The following is a 13,331-nucleotide window of genomic DNA, read 5'->3' as shown; positions in this document are numbered from 1 at the left end:
AGAAATTGATACCAATTCCATTTTCTACATTTATTCAAACGAATGACCAAATTTTGTTTTCGTTTTAATGGATCAAATTATCTTGCAAGGAGCAGATCAATGCAACAAATGTTAGGAGCTAAGACAAGCTTGCATTCATTGAGGGAACCACTCCTGTTTATGATCTATTTGATTTGAATTGAGGTGCATGAGAACGATGTAATCATCTTATTCATTCATGGTTCATCAATTTTGTTTCTGAATCTATAGCACAAACCATAGGTTTCCATGAAAATGTTGTTGTGTTGGAGGATCTCAAAGAAAGGTTCTCTAAAGTTGTTAGGATTCACTTATCATATTTATGTTATGGAATTAAAAATCTTAAGCAATGATCAAAATATGTTTTGGATTATTTCACAAATACTAAATCTCTGTGGGAGGAGCTAAATTTCACAGAATTGTGAAGTTATGCATGTTGCATGCAATTATCACACCAAAGATCAGGTTATTCAATTCTTAACTGGTTTGAATGAGAAATTTTATGTAGTTAAAACTCAGGGTTTGCTCATTAATCCTCTTCCTCAAGAAGATAACAAAAACAGAGTGATCACTTCCCATGTCTCTCTCGATGAATCAAGTGCTTTTGTGAATGCTTCTGATCGAAGGGAATTTCAAAATCGCGGTGAGGGATTCTCTAGTGGTTCTGATAGTAAGAATGGATCAGAATATACTACATTTATTGCAAGTTTGCAACCGTCATATCGATACTGATATTTTTGCTATAAAAAAGCCAAATACACCATTACAATGATTTAAATTAGAAGTTTGTGATAAATTATGTGTTGAAATCTTATTTGTTACCAAACATTTTCAAAAGAATTTATGTGTCTTGATGAATGCAGACATAGTTCCATAACATGTAGTTCCGTCAGAAGGTTTCATATTTGTACATTAGGATGGACTAAACTCATACTTTCTGCCAAGTAGTTTAAATAACAAATACATTTTTTTTAAGGAACATGTTAAAAAAGTTAACAACTTACACATTTATGAACTAATAAATGTCTATAAAAAACAGGATCCTTTTTTGTTCAAGTTTCATATGACAATATAATTATTGTGTTTATCTTAGTTTTCATTGACACAGAATATAGGTGCAGTCAAAACTTCAAGGAACATCGAACCTGTTGAAAACAACTTCATACCACTGTCTTAACAACATGCACATTACAGCTTCGTATAATTCAAGGAATGTTTATAATTTTCATACACTTTAAAGACTAGATTGGAAAGAAAAAAAAGTGATATTTGAAGATTAAATTTGACACCATTAAATTTGGCTCTTTACTCTTTCCACGATCGTTTGGACTAGTTTATATTCGTACCTGCAAAATTAAAGACATTAATTCATGTACATACGAAGTTTTCATCGATTTTATTCAATTAAAAGAATACCACGTACTAAGTTATTCAATCATATTATTAGTTACCAGAGCAGTAGTACTAGTAGACCAGGCATCAACTATGAAACTAAAAATATTTGAAAGCATACCACGTACCCAGTTTTGTAAGTTATTCCACTCAAGCTAGCAACTTCAAGTAAAGCTGACCTCCATATCTGTAACTTCTCAAAGTCATTACCAAACCTTTTTACTTGTTTAGCCATTCCTCTTTCATAACTGTTTTTCTGATGCCTTACATCGGACGGTTCTATTTTATAAAAAATCGGCAAAATCTGTTGGTTCTTCATCTTTTTACACTTAAGAATAGTGACCAATTCATCTAGACACCAAGAAGAATGTGCAATTTTTTTAGAGAAAACAATAACTGAAATCCTTGATGCCTCAATTGCTTTGATTAGAGAAGATGAAATTTCGTCTCCACCCTTCAACCCCTCATCATCCATGAAGGTCTTGAACCCTTCCCGGCATAGAGCATCATAGAGAAAACCCGTAAAAGAGTCACGAGTATCTTTTCCTCTAAAACTGATGAAAATATCGTACTGAGACATAGAATGTCTTAGACCGTCTAATGATGTTTTCCACTCCTCAATAGGTTTACTTCTTAAGGATGATCCCACATCTTTAATTGTTCCAGGCAACCCTTGACATTCAATTGCAACTTCGTATGCCACATTTAATAGATCAGTTGAGGACTCATCGTCTATCCCTGAATGCTTCTTAAACAAAGTCCAAGCTTCCTCTATAGATAAGGGACACAATGGAATCTCTTCTTGGCAGTTCATTAGTGCGAATTCTTGTTTGCAATGCGTCGTCAAAAGAACCTTGCATCGATTACTATTACAAGGAATGCCTAATTCCTCAAGATCAAGATTTTCCCAAACATCATCCAAGATCACAAGAATTGGACGATCTGTGCTTTCTAATGTCAAGTATAATTCTCTAGCTCTTCCAACTTCAGTGTTTTTGTCAAATTTGAGATCCAAAAAGTCAGCTATTTCATCTTGAATCTGTTTTACATTTGGATTTTGAGACACAGTGATAAATAAAACTGCAGCAAAAACCCTCAGGTACCTGGCTTTCTCAGCCACTGCTTTAACCAACTTTGTTTTACCAGAGCCTCGCTTTCCATACAATCCAATTTTATAGAACTTACGATTTTCTAGTGCCTCCAAAAGTCTATCTGAAGTCTCTTTTATAGGCTCAAAACATACAAAATTTCCAGAAGAGAAGTGCTCTAAACTTGGAATTGGATTGAAAAATGGCTCAAACTCACATTTGATATTCAATGCCTTTAATTTGTTAAGCATTTTATTGGGATATCTTGATTCTGGTTCTGGTATTATTGTCACATTCTCCACCTCTTGTACAAGTTTTTCCACTTCTTTTAGCCACTCAAGAACAATATCATTGACCTTTTGAGTTTTATGATCGGTTGCTTCAATTTTTTCTTGTACTGAATCATGATTTGATATTAGCTTTTTCTTTTCTCTTTCTACATCTTTAATGATTTTGTAAGCTCGATATACACATAGTTTATTGATCGTCTTTATCAGAATAATCGATATGATACAAACAACAGTTATGGTTATCTTGTATGTAGCAAGTCCAATGGCAAGGTAATCTGAAAAATAACCAATCTAAATTTCAATGGCATATATATAAAAAATGAAGTTCCTGTAAATCATCTAAAAAAAATCCTACACAAATAGAATTATCTTTTCTAATTGATCATAATTATAGAATCTCCATTAGACGCCCCAAGTATCCCGAACCCGACGGGACTAATTCTCAAGTCAACCGTGGATCAACTGATTTTTTCTTTTTTTACCAAGGCTACCTCTGAAATGGGTAACTCAAAAAATCAAACTCATGTTCTTTTTTGTAAAAGAGAGTCATGTTGTCAACTCTCCCAATACTATGTTAGTTTTATAAATGGATTTATATAAACTCGTATCCTCCATTTATATTTATAATGTTGGATCTATAGAGGTATGAGTTTGATAAAATAGGTTACAACTTACAACATAGGGCTGTCTAAAATGTTCAACATTGAACATGTTAAAACAACTAAAAGTAACAATATTTTATTGAAAAAAATAACAATAATTTATTAAAAAGTTATATATTTAATATAAAATGACTTCATATATTGCCTAAAAAATACCCACAATCATAACATATATGCTCCACTTTAGTAAATAACACACAAATTAGAAAACAAATTGTTTTACAGTACATAGTAATGAATAGAGAATACAAATGCAAATTATACTCTCTCTCTCATTTTTCTCACATCATCACATATTTCATCTTACAACTAAACACACCAGTAGTGAATAAAAAAAAAAGGAGAGGAAATTTGATGTGAAAACGATGACATAAAGGTGGAGAATTTAAATGAAAGAAAGGAATTTGAACTCACACATAGTGCAGCAGGGAGGAACAATATGTATCAATGAACTTTGAAGTTTGAATGATTGTCTCTTCCTAGCTTCAAAACCAGAAAAGTCAAGTGTCCCATCTATCTATATAATTGCAGGAAATACGAGAACTAGGTCCTCTTGACAGTTGACACTAGCATCTGATCAAGTCAACACACGTTATGGTTAAAAAGTGGCTCATAATGGTCCATTTCCTACTTGGTACATGATGATGAGCTGACTTAAAAGTCAAAGTTTTAAAAATTGAGGATGATTTGATCAATTCAAATATTTCCTTACATTAATTACTTCAACTACAATTATTCTATAACCAACCAGCCTTCTCAAGTTCAAAATAACTCGGTTTAGTCCAAAAAAAATTCGTAAGATCCAATTTAGTTCATAAAAAAAAAAAACAATTTTAGTCCCTGAAGATGCAATGTAGTACAAATTAAGTGAAGATCCAAATAAACATTCACTCTTTTTATTTTTCAAATACCAAATTCGTCTAAATTATAATTTTAGTAAAAACAAATATGTATTATTGCACCTGTCCGATTACAATTGTTTCATTTGCATAAAAATATTTCACTTTTGGTTTTCAAAAATAATTTAATTAATTTTCGAGTGAAAACATATTTTAGTCTTTGGGAGAATTTGCAAGACTCAATTTAATCCTTAACAATAATAAAAATAACTTTTAGGTACCGTTTGGCCAGCCTTTTTTTGGGTCTAAAAACTACTTTAAAATAAAGCCCTTTAAAAAAAAGGTTAAAGCTGTTTGGTTTTTTTATTTTTTTTTTAGTTCTAAAGTTATTTTTAAGTTAAAAGCTGTTTGGCAAAATAGTGTACAAAACTTTGAATTTATTATTTTTTTAGTGGTGTATGGGGTTCAAACCCGAAACCTTGCATATATTTATGCATTGTCTATAAATAAATAAAACTTTGAATTCATTATGAATTAACATAATAAATAAAAAAATGTCTAAAATATTTTTTGAAGGGAAAAAATGTTTAAAATATAAAAGATATATTTTTACAAATACTATATTTACTTAATGACGTTTATTTTGTGTAACATGAATACAAATTTGTATCATCATATAAAGGACTTGTTAAATATTTGAATGGAAGACATAATTTAAGGAGGCTCAAATAATAACATAAATAATATCAAAGTAGTTTGAAAATTAAAAACAATAATCATCTTTTTTAAAAAAAAAACATGAATCATCACAAACTCAAACATTTCTACTCTCCATCAATGCAATTCCTATTTAATTTCTAATTTTATTCATGTAGCCTCCATCTTGTACTCTTCCTGGATTATATGAACTGATTTCTTCATTTATATTGTTTTCTTCGTCACGCTCAATCATATATTCAGAGATAACATCTATAATATGTATATGTGTGTGTATATATAATGAGAATAATTTGTTTTTTCTTTTTCAATTATACTCTATAACAAATTTTGTTATAAGAATACCATATTTTTAGTGTCAGTCAAAAAGATAAGAATTTATATTATATAATATTATATTTGTTACATTGCTGGTGTCATTGGAAAATATATGTTTAGTTTTTTTAATAAGAAAAAGATATGCATAGTTTGTTACAATACAAATGTGTAAAATATATATAAGTATAATTTTTTTAGGCAACTACACTTGTACTTTTAATTAAAATCAAAATTTTATAAAAATAATTACACGCATTACGCAACACTAAAAAAAATTAAAAGGCATTAGCGTAACAAAAAAAACAGACAGACAAACATAAAGTATTACTCTAAACGCTAATGTGTGTGTATATATTTCCGAGGTTGAAGAAAGGGAATAAAAACATTCGGTGTCATTCATTGACAACGTGAATAAAAATATTTGCGAGGTTGTGATAATCAAAAGATATTGAAATTAATATATAAGTGATAAAAAGATAATAAAATTCCTTAAAAAATAGATAATAAACTTAAATGGACCTTCATTAAAAAAAAATTAAATGGATCGGTTCAAAAAATAAAATAAAATAAAATGGAAGAAAAAAACATATTGAAAAAATAAAAGAAAAGGTTGCCCGCGTGAGTTGTAGAGAGGTGCTTGTGAAATAAATTGGGGAGAAGTAGTTTTTTGAAGTGGCATTCAACAATTTTTGGTTAAAGCTCATTTCATTTAATTTTGTGCATTCTAAAAAAAGTACTTTTTTTCGAAGGTACTTTATTGATATTGTGTTTGGCCTAACTTCTCCTTAAAAACATAGAGAAGCTGAAAAAAAGTCGGGGCAAACGGTACCTTAATCTCTAAAAAAAAGTCGGGACAAGTTGGTCCCTACCCTCTTTACACTATGTTTGGTTCATAAAAAAAAAATAAAGAAAAGAAAATAAAACGAGAAGAACTGATTAATAAGTAATTTGATATGAGATAAAACCACAAACCTAACTTTTCCAAACTTTTATTATCTTCGCAAAATTGCAAACACAAGTCCTTTAACTCAATATTTGTTTATCAGTGTATTCTTGCTTCTTCTTTTTCAAGTTAATTATTTATGTAAAAAATTTATAATTATTATTTTTAGGAAAATGCTTTTTGACACGATGGTCAGAAGCACGACACACACACGACTATTTGAAGCCGTTAGATCACCCATCAACATGTTTTCCTTTTTTTTTTTTTTTTTTTTTTACTTAGTAATATCTTCTGCTTTTTTTGCCATGCCTTTAACATGCATGTCGTGGAATCTCGTGTGGTTGAGTGTCGTGCTATATAGCACTTCCCTTATTTTTATGGTAAAATTGCGACAGATTTAATGGAAATTTGGTCTTAAGTCGTGCTTTATCTGATTGACAAAAACGTGTGGATAATGGAAGGTTGGATCCTTGTGGTGCTATCCATATAGCTATTGGTAATGACTAATGATGGTTGAAATAGAGAAGGCTTAGGTAGGTAAGTAATATCTGCCAAACCCAACATTGAAATCCGTTATCTGAATTGTTTGTTGTGTGAAAAAGTACTACTAGTATCAAGGTTATTTATCAGTAGGCGTGCAGCCTGCAATATGTATCTTACATCGTTGTTGTGTTGCAGGTACATAAATCCACAACCAAAGTGGTCTGAGTTCTGCAAAGCCAGTTTTTGTCGTGGTAAGCCGAAGATTGTAAACTTTACTCATGCCTTCTGGAGTTGGCTTAGGAATGATAACGATGAATCGGTAAAAGCTGATGATATTTGGATAACCTCTTTGGTAAGCTTAGAATGTGTGTTGATCAGAAGAGACATGAGCTCAGGAGTATGCTTATGACACCCTAAGGGTGTGTTTGGATTGAGGGTTTAGGAGGAGAAGGGAGGGGAGAACTCATTTTTATTTTTTAAATTACGACCAATGTAAAATGTTTTTTCAAAATAAATTAAGGGTTTTTGAAGTACTATATGATCATTTATCATATTGTTAATTCAATTTTCTAAAAATTATTTTATAATGTCTGTAATTTAAAAAAGAAAACTAAGCCCTCCCTTCCCCTCCTAAACCCTCCATCCAAACACACCCTAAGTAATCCATGTATGTTGTAGTCATTCTTTAACTAGCAGTTTGATTATGCTAGGCTTCTGTCATGAGCGAGTAAACTGAGGTATCTCACTATAGATGCTGCTTATGCAGTATATACTAATACTGACATGTATTAATTATCTGTAAATGGATTGAAAAAGCTAGTGGTGGTCTCTTTGCAATAAATGTTACTACACATTGTATCAATGCTTCCTGCAGATGTAGTTTCATCCACTCTGGATTCTGGATACTTGAAATGGTTTTAGTAGCCAAGGCAAACATAGCATTCATCACACCTTTTCCCGCTAAATCTTCAATGTATTGAACCAAAAGAGGACTTTAATGGAAAATATGAATAGCAGCCAAGGCAAAGTCAAATATTTCCATGGAATGGCACAATAGAGGATCTGTCCATTGTAACGATCAGCTCTGCCAACATATCAAATGCAATACCATATGACTTCATGTTGTTCAAAATCAGAGGAAGTTCAGTTAGTGATTTTGCACCTAGAACCTTGATAAATGCATTATGTAACAATTGTTTGAAGGCAGGTAGAAAAGTCACATCCAAATTATGAGATGCCATGCATCCTGTAATAGATCCAAGGCATACACAGAACATGTAACCATTAGAAAGGAATTTTTCTGCCAAAACTTCTAATGCTGAAATTGTTATAACTTTCAAGGAGGTATTTGATGAATCATCGAGTACTCCACTAATTTCTATACATATTTTCTTAAGTTATTCTTCAGAACTTGTATTCATAGGAAGCCAAGGAAAACTTAGACTTGGGAAAAGTGGACCATTCCTGAGGAAAGACTAGCAGTGTGACTTGCATTTACACAGTGCATACATACAGGTAGGGTCATGTTACAGTAGTAACATCACCTACATTACAGAGTACAGACTACAAAATTACCTTGATTATGAAAGACATTGTTCAATGATCTGTAAACTTCAAAGAAATTCACTGGACTATGATTTCTCCATACATACACAGATACTTCATTTGTATTGCACGTAGAGAGAAAGAATATACGGACCAAAACAACATACAATTCATATGTCAAAGTGAACTCCTTAGCTACCATTGTTTAAAAAAAAACTGGATATTTAAAATTATAATTATACACATTGTTTTAATAGAGCTTCGGAAAGGAAAAATGGTTTTGTGGTCTAAATAAAAAGGTGGAAATTATTGCTCCTTCGTAAAACTTTGATAGAGTCTTGGGATAGAGAAAAACAACACTTTGATAGAGTTTTCTCCAACTAATTTATCGTCTGCGAACAAATATTATCCTAGAAACCATATTCAAAAACAAATTATCATTGAACATGTATATTACAATCATAATTCATTTATGAACAAGTAGTTGTTTGCCATCACTTATATCTAATGTAGCACTTAATTATTGCAAGAGAAAATGTAGGCATCCTTCTAGTTCCTATCTGTGCTTCGTATACACAGTCGATGTTTAATATTAACGGCATCTTCCACAATCTTTCGGATAAATTCATATTCGTACCTACAAGATATACACAAGGGATTTCAATTTTTTTTTTCACTAACGAAACTACACGGTTCATATGACCAACAAATTTTCTATAGCACAGATAGTCACTCAAAATGCAGAACTTGAACAGAATATTTCATGTAAAAGAGCCAAACTAACATCTATAACTAGTAGATTAACAATTATGAAATAATGTTAATCAAAGTATGTGAAAGTATGCTACGCACCCGATTTTATAAGCCTTTCCAGACAAACCAGAAACTTCAAAAAAAGCTGACTTCCATTTCTGTAATCTCTCAGAATCACTTCCGAATTTTTGTTTATGTTCAGTCATATATTTGCCATAACTATTTCTCATATGTCTTATATCTGAAGGTTTCACTTTGTAAAAGATAGGCCAAACCAATTGATTCTTCGACTTCTTACACTGAAGGATCTTCGCAAGCTCATCAAGACACCATTAGGAACTTGCATAATTTTCAGACAAAACAACAATCGAAAGCTTTGATGCTTCAATTAATAAGAGAGGGTGAAATTTGGTCCCCAATATGCAATCCCCCATAATCCATGAATGTTTTGAATCCTTCTCGACAGAGAGCATCATAGAGAAAACCCGTAAAAGAGTACCGAGTATCTTCTCCTCTAAAACTGATGAAAATCTGCCATCGAGCCATTGAACGCCTCAAATTGTCTGAAGATTCTTTCCACTCCTCCACAGGATTACCTTTTAAGGAAGATCCCACTTCTATTATTGTACCAGGTAACCCTTCACATTCAAAAGCAGCATCTTGTGCTACATTTGATATGTCAGACGAGGACTCGTCTTCTATGCCTGAGCCTGAATGTTTTTCGAGCAAAGTCCAATCTTCATCTCTAGCTGCTTTCACCAAATTTGTTTTACCAAAACCCCTCTTCCCATACAATCCAATCATAAAACAATTATTATCATGTAGTGCCGCTAGAAGTCTATCTGAAGCCTCTTTTATAGGCTCAAAAGACACACAATTTAGTGAAAAAAAGTGCTTCAAAGCTGGAATTGTGGTGGAAAATGGCTCAAATTCACACTTGGCATTCAGTGTCTTTATTTTACCTAGCATTTCATGGTACATCCAATATCTCATCCTATGATCAGCAGAAAATACCCCAGCTAATGAACAATCATAATTGGGAATCTCTGGCTCTGCTCTTGTTTTAAGATTCTCCTGCAGTTCTATGAGTTTCTCCATTTCTTTAAGCCACTCAAAAATAGTATTGTTGATTTTTTCAGTTTTAGCAGTTGCTTCAGCTTTTTCCCGCACAAGATATCGATTTGAAATTAATTTCTTCTTTTCCCTCTCGACATGTTTCACGATATTGCCAAACCGAAAGAGACATGTTAGTTTGTTTAGCTTTTTTGACCACAAGATCTGTGATGGATTCGATTTGCATTGAGTTGAATAACGGTAAGCAGCTAAGCTGAAAAATAATCAAACTAAAACTCAACGAACTACGGCAAATATTTCCTGCAACAAAAAAAGAAGAATTGCGAAAGATATAATCTAAAATAAAATAAATTTCTACATAAAATTGAAGCCAATCATTCCTTCAATTATAATGTATGTTTCATGATCCAGTAAGAAATGGAATAAATTAGAGAAGATGAGCAACACTTGATCGCATATTCATTAACATCACACTCACAGCAAAGAAAATTATGTTACAACAAAACTACAGAAAGAAACGTGTTAAGGAAGAGTAAGGATTTACCGAAGAACTGGAAAATGAAAATGACTGTCTGTCTCTATGAAAATGACTGTCTGTCTTTGCAAATCAGAAAGTCAATGACTTCGGTGCTGAAGCAGCAGACTTGCCAATTGGGAGTTTGGACTCCATCTACACTAGCTGTGAGGTGAGAACCCATTAGCTATAATATACCTATCTTATAATAATAACACAACAAACATTAAATAACATAAATAAATAGTTGAAAATTTGAAAATGTCTTGTAAAAAGGGGACAAGGAAATTTTTGAAGCAAATCTTATATTTTAGAATAGCGGTAATAACGAGGCTCTTATTTTATATGATAGGAAGCATCATATTCCATCTTCAATTATTGATGTGAAGCAATCTGTATAAACAATAAGATGTTGACTTGTCTCAAAATAATACTAGTATTTTTTTTATACAAACTCGGCAAAAAAGTCCAAATGAGAAAATCCATGATAATTCTACTAGGACCAATGAAGGTCTGATGATTGAAGAGGATAATAACATAACAATAGAATAGAAATTAATAAACCAGCAATCTTTGAATAGAATTGTAAAACATAAGTCGATTATTAAGCATTAAGTGAAAACTTCTGTCGTGAAATACTATCAACAAATGAAATCAGGTTTTGAGAATTCAATTACATGTATGGCATCATACCAATTTTGAAGAAATGTGAAGAAAAACTGAGTTCTAATATCATATATCCATGTCATGTGAATTCCAGCTTGTAAATCCATTCACATATTCTTCCTTTTCAGAATTTGTTTCTCCTTGTTGTTGTTAACACTTAACAATAATCTTTCATTTTACTACATCATCATCACGTGGCTGGATTTGCTTCGATAGTGTATCTCTCTGCTGATGTTTCTGCAATCTTCAAAGTTCCGGCTTGATTATTTCAATCCTTCTGCTGAGGATACGCACGGCAGAAACTCCTAGAGGTTTCATGGTTCATAATTCATTTCAAAACTATTTCTTTTTGGGTTTAAGCGACTTCTTCAAGTTGTTCAACTTCAATCAAAAGAAGAAATCAAGGGCTACCACAACTAGGTAACAGTTTGCTCAGTCTCTCATCTTTACATCGCCTTTGGTCACCAACCATGGACTCAAAAGTATCCAACAGATTATCCAAACCCTTGTGATTCTCCCCAACTGCCTTCAAAGCAAACACAATACTCTCAATGGTGGACAAATAACCAGCTTTAGGCTGATTCCTCACTTCACCATATAAGCTCATCTCATTCACTTCCAACTTCAAATGCGGCAAAATGTTCAACCAAGGATTTTCACTATAAATCCTTTTAGCCTTAGCCCATGTTCCATCTAGAACAATCAAATTCTTCACCTCAAAACCAACAACATCTAATTCACCAACACTAACAGCATTATCCGATGGAAAAAGTAGTACCGATCCAGAACTAACCTCAAGCTCAAATTCCTCATATTCTTCCACTTCTTCCCTATTCAATTGCTTCCTTTGAAACTTCTTCACCAAAAACCCTTTTGAGAGTGCTTCACATGCTTCAGGACAAGACAAAATCTTGTCAAAGGTTAATAACTCATTAGATTCACATTGCTTCATCCAAATATGTGACAAAGAAGTAATTGCACCATATTTGCCAATAGTAAAAGTAATAGCAGGTCTTCCATTACCTCCAGTTAGATCATCACAACTTCTACGAAACGGAATTTTCTTAACTTCATCATTCACATTTTCAACAGTATAATTATGAATGACATCATTTTTCAAACTAGCACTGTCAGTATCAATATCAATAAAGTTGGAATCTTTAGCATAAAACAAATCATGGGTCTCCTCAAATTCACGAAAAAACGAACCTTTTTCAGCAGAGTTTGAATTGGGGTCAAAAAGTTGAATAAAGAAGCGAGATTCAAAGTTAACATCGGAAACAGTTGCAATAGTGAGATTGTTGAGACCCATTTTAGCAATTCTGGTAGAATTAAGAGGATGATTACACTCAAGAGAGTGTTGAAGAATGGTTACATTGACGGAATTAGGGATTGGAGGAGTGAGAATTCGAGAACAGAGACAAGTTCGGGTGGGTTTGGAACATGAAGGGCAAATTGGTCTTTTAGATTTTGCCTGTGACATTGATGCTAATGTTGTATGGAGTTTGTGTCTGTGAAAAGGGTTGAATCGCAATGTGATGATTTGGGTTTGAGTAGTCAGAGAAAATGCCATTGTTAATTTGAGAGGGAATTCTTGGATAAAACCCTAGAAATTAGGGAAAAGGAATAATGTCGTTTTACTCAAGTGGTTTGATTCATGTTTTTTTTCTTTTTTTTTTAAACAATGGTGTTTATATCATTTCATTAATAATCAAAGTCTCAATACTTCCTAAAAAAAAAAAAAGAAATCAAAGTCTCAATACAAAGTGGTATATGAAAATAAACAACGGAACTAGCGAGAAATGTGGCCTCTTCTACGAGAGTATGAGCAACCACGTTTGCTTGTCGCCTAACAAACTCCACCCGAGAGTTGTTGAACTTGGAGGAAAGCATAACTTCGGAAGTTGTGGTGATATTGCCTAATTCATAAATGTCTTCCTTGTCTGAGTAAATCGCATCTCTTGTGCTTTTGGAATCAATTTCAAAACCAATATTGTCGAGTTGCATGTCACTCACCCATTGCTAGGCG

General features: G+C 32.5%; 2 protein-coding genes across 4 annotated transcripts; both read right to left on the bottom strand.

Moving 5' to 3' along the window:
• Positions 1 to 1,146: 1,146 nt before the first annotated feature.
• LOC11428833 (probable disease resistance protein At1g61310) lies at positions 1,147 to 4,009 on the bottom strand. Its single transcript, XM_003617457.4, has 3 exons — positions 3,865 to 4,009; positions 1,539 to 3,063; positions 1,147 to 1,364 (listed from the first exon to the last, which is right to left on the bottom strand). Exons 1-3 carry the CDS (start codon positions 3,866 to 3,868, stop codon positions 1,310 to 1,312), a joined length of 1,584 nt encoding a protein of 527 aa, XP_003617505.3. The 5' UTR covers positions 3,869 to 4,009; the 3' UTR covers positions 1,147 to 1,309.
• A 4,586-nt stretch (positions 4,010 to 8,595) lies between these two features.
• LOC11436068 (uncharacterized) lies at positions 8,596 to 12,957 on the bottom strand. 3 transcript variants are annotated; one of them, XM_024784079.2, is made up of 4 exons: positions 11,330 to 12,957; positions 10,667 to 10,801; positions 9,148 to 10,422; positions 8,596 to 8,932 (listed from the first exon to the last, which is right to left on the bottom strand). In XM_024784079.2, the coding sequence occupies exon 1, from the start codon at positions 12,873 to 12,875 to the stop codon at positions 11,703 to 11,705; it is 1,173 nt and encodes a 390-aa protein (XP_024639847.1). In that variant the 5' UTR covers positions 12,876 to 12,957; the 3' UTR covers positions 8,596 to 8,932; positions 9,148 to 10,422; positions 10,667 to 10,801; positions 11,330 to 11,702. The 3 variants fall into 3 exon arrangements, with proteins under 3 accessions (XP_024639847.1, XP_024639848.1, XP_039690418.1); XM_024784080.2 differs by having other exon boundaries at positions 9,148 to 10,375; XM_039834484.1 differs by lacking the exons at positions 8,596 to 8,932; positions 9,148 to 10,422; positions 10,667 to 10,801 and adding an exon at positions 10,919 to 11,029.
• Between the last annotated feature and the right edge of the window lie 374 nt (positions 12,958 to 13,331).

This window comes from Medicago truncatula, chromosome 5 (assembly GCF_003473485.1).
Source record: "Medicago truncatula cultivar Jemalong A17 chromosome 5, MtrunA17r5.0-ANR, whole genome shotgun sequence".
NCBI lineage: Eukaryota > Viridiplantae > Streptophyta > Magnoliopsida > Fabales > Fabaceae > Medicago > Medicago truncatula.
The sequence above is the reverse complement of the archived record's forward strand: the minus strand, read 5'-3'. Positions and strand labels throughout refer to the sequence as shown.

What these genes read in the sequence shown, in the direction of transcription:
- LOC11428833 (XM_003617457.4), bottom strand. An exon ending in GGAATAACTTACAAAACTGG is followed by an intron (nt 1,365 to 1,538) that starts GTACGTGGTATG and finishes TTAATTTTGCAG; the next exon opens with GTACGAATATAAACTAGTCC.
- LOC11436068 (XM_024784079.2), bottom strand. Translation starts at nt 12,875, where the DNA reads ATGGCATTTTCTCTGACTACTCAAACCCAAATCATCACATTGCGATTC.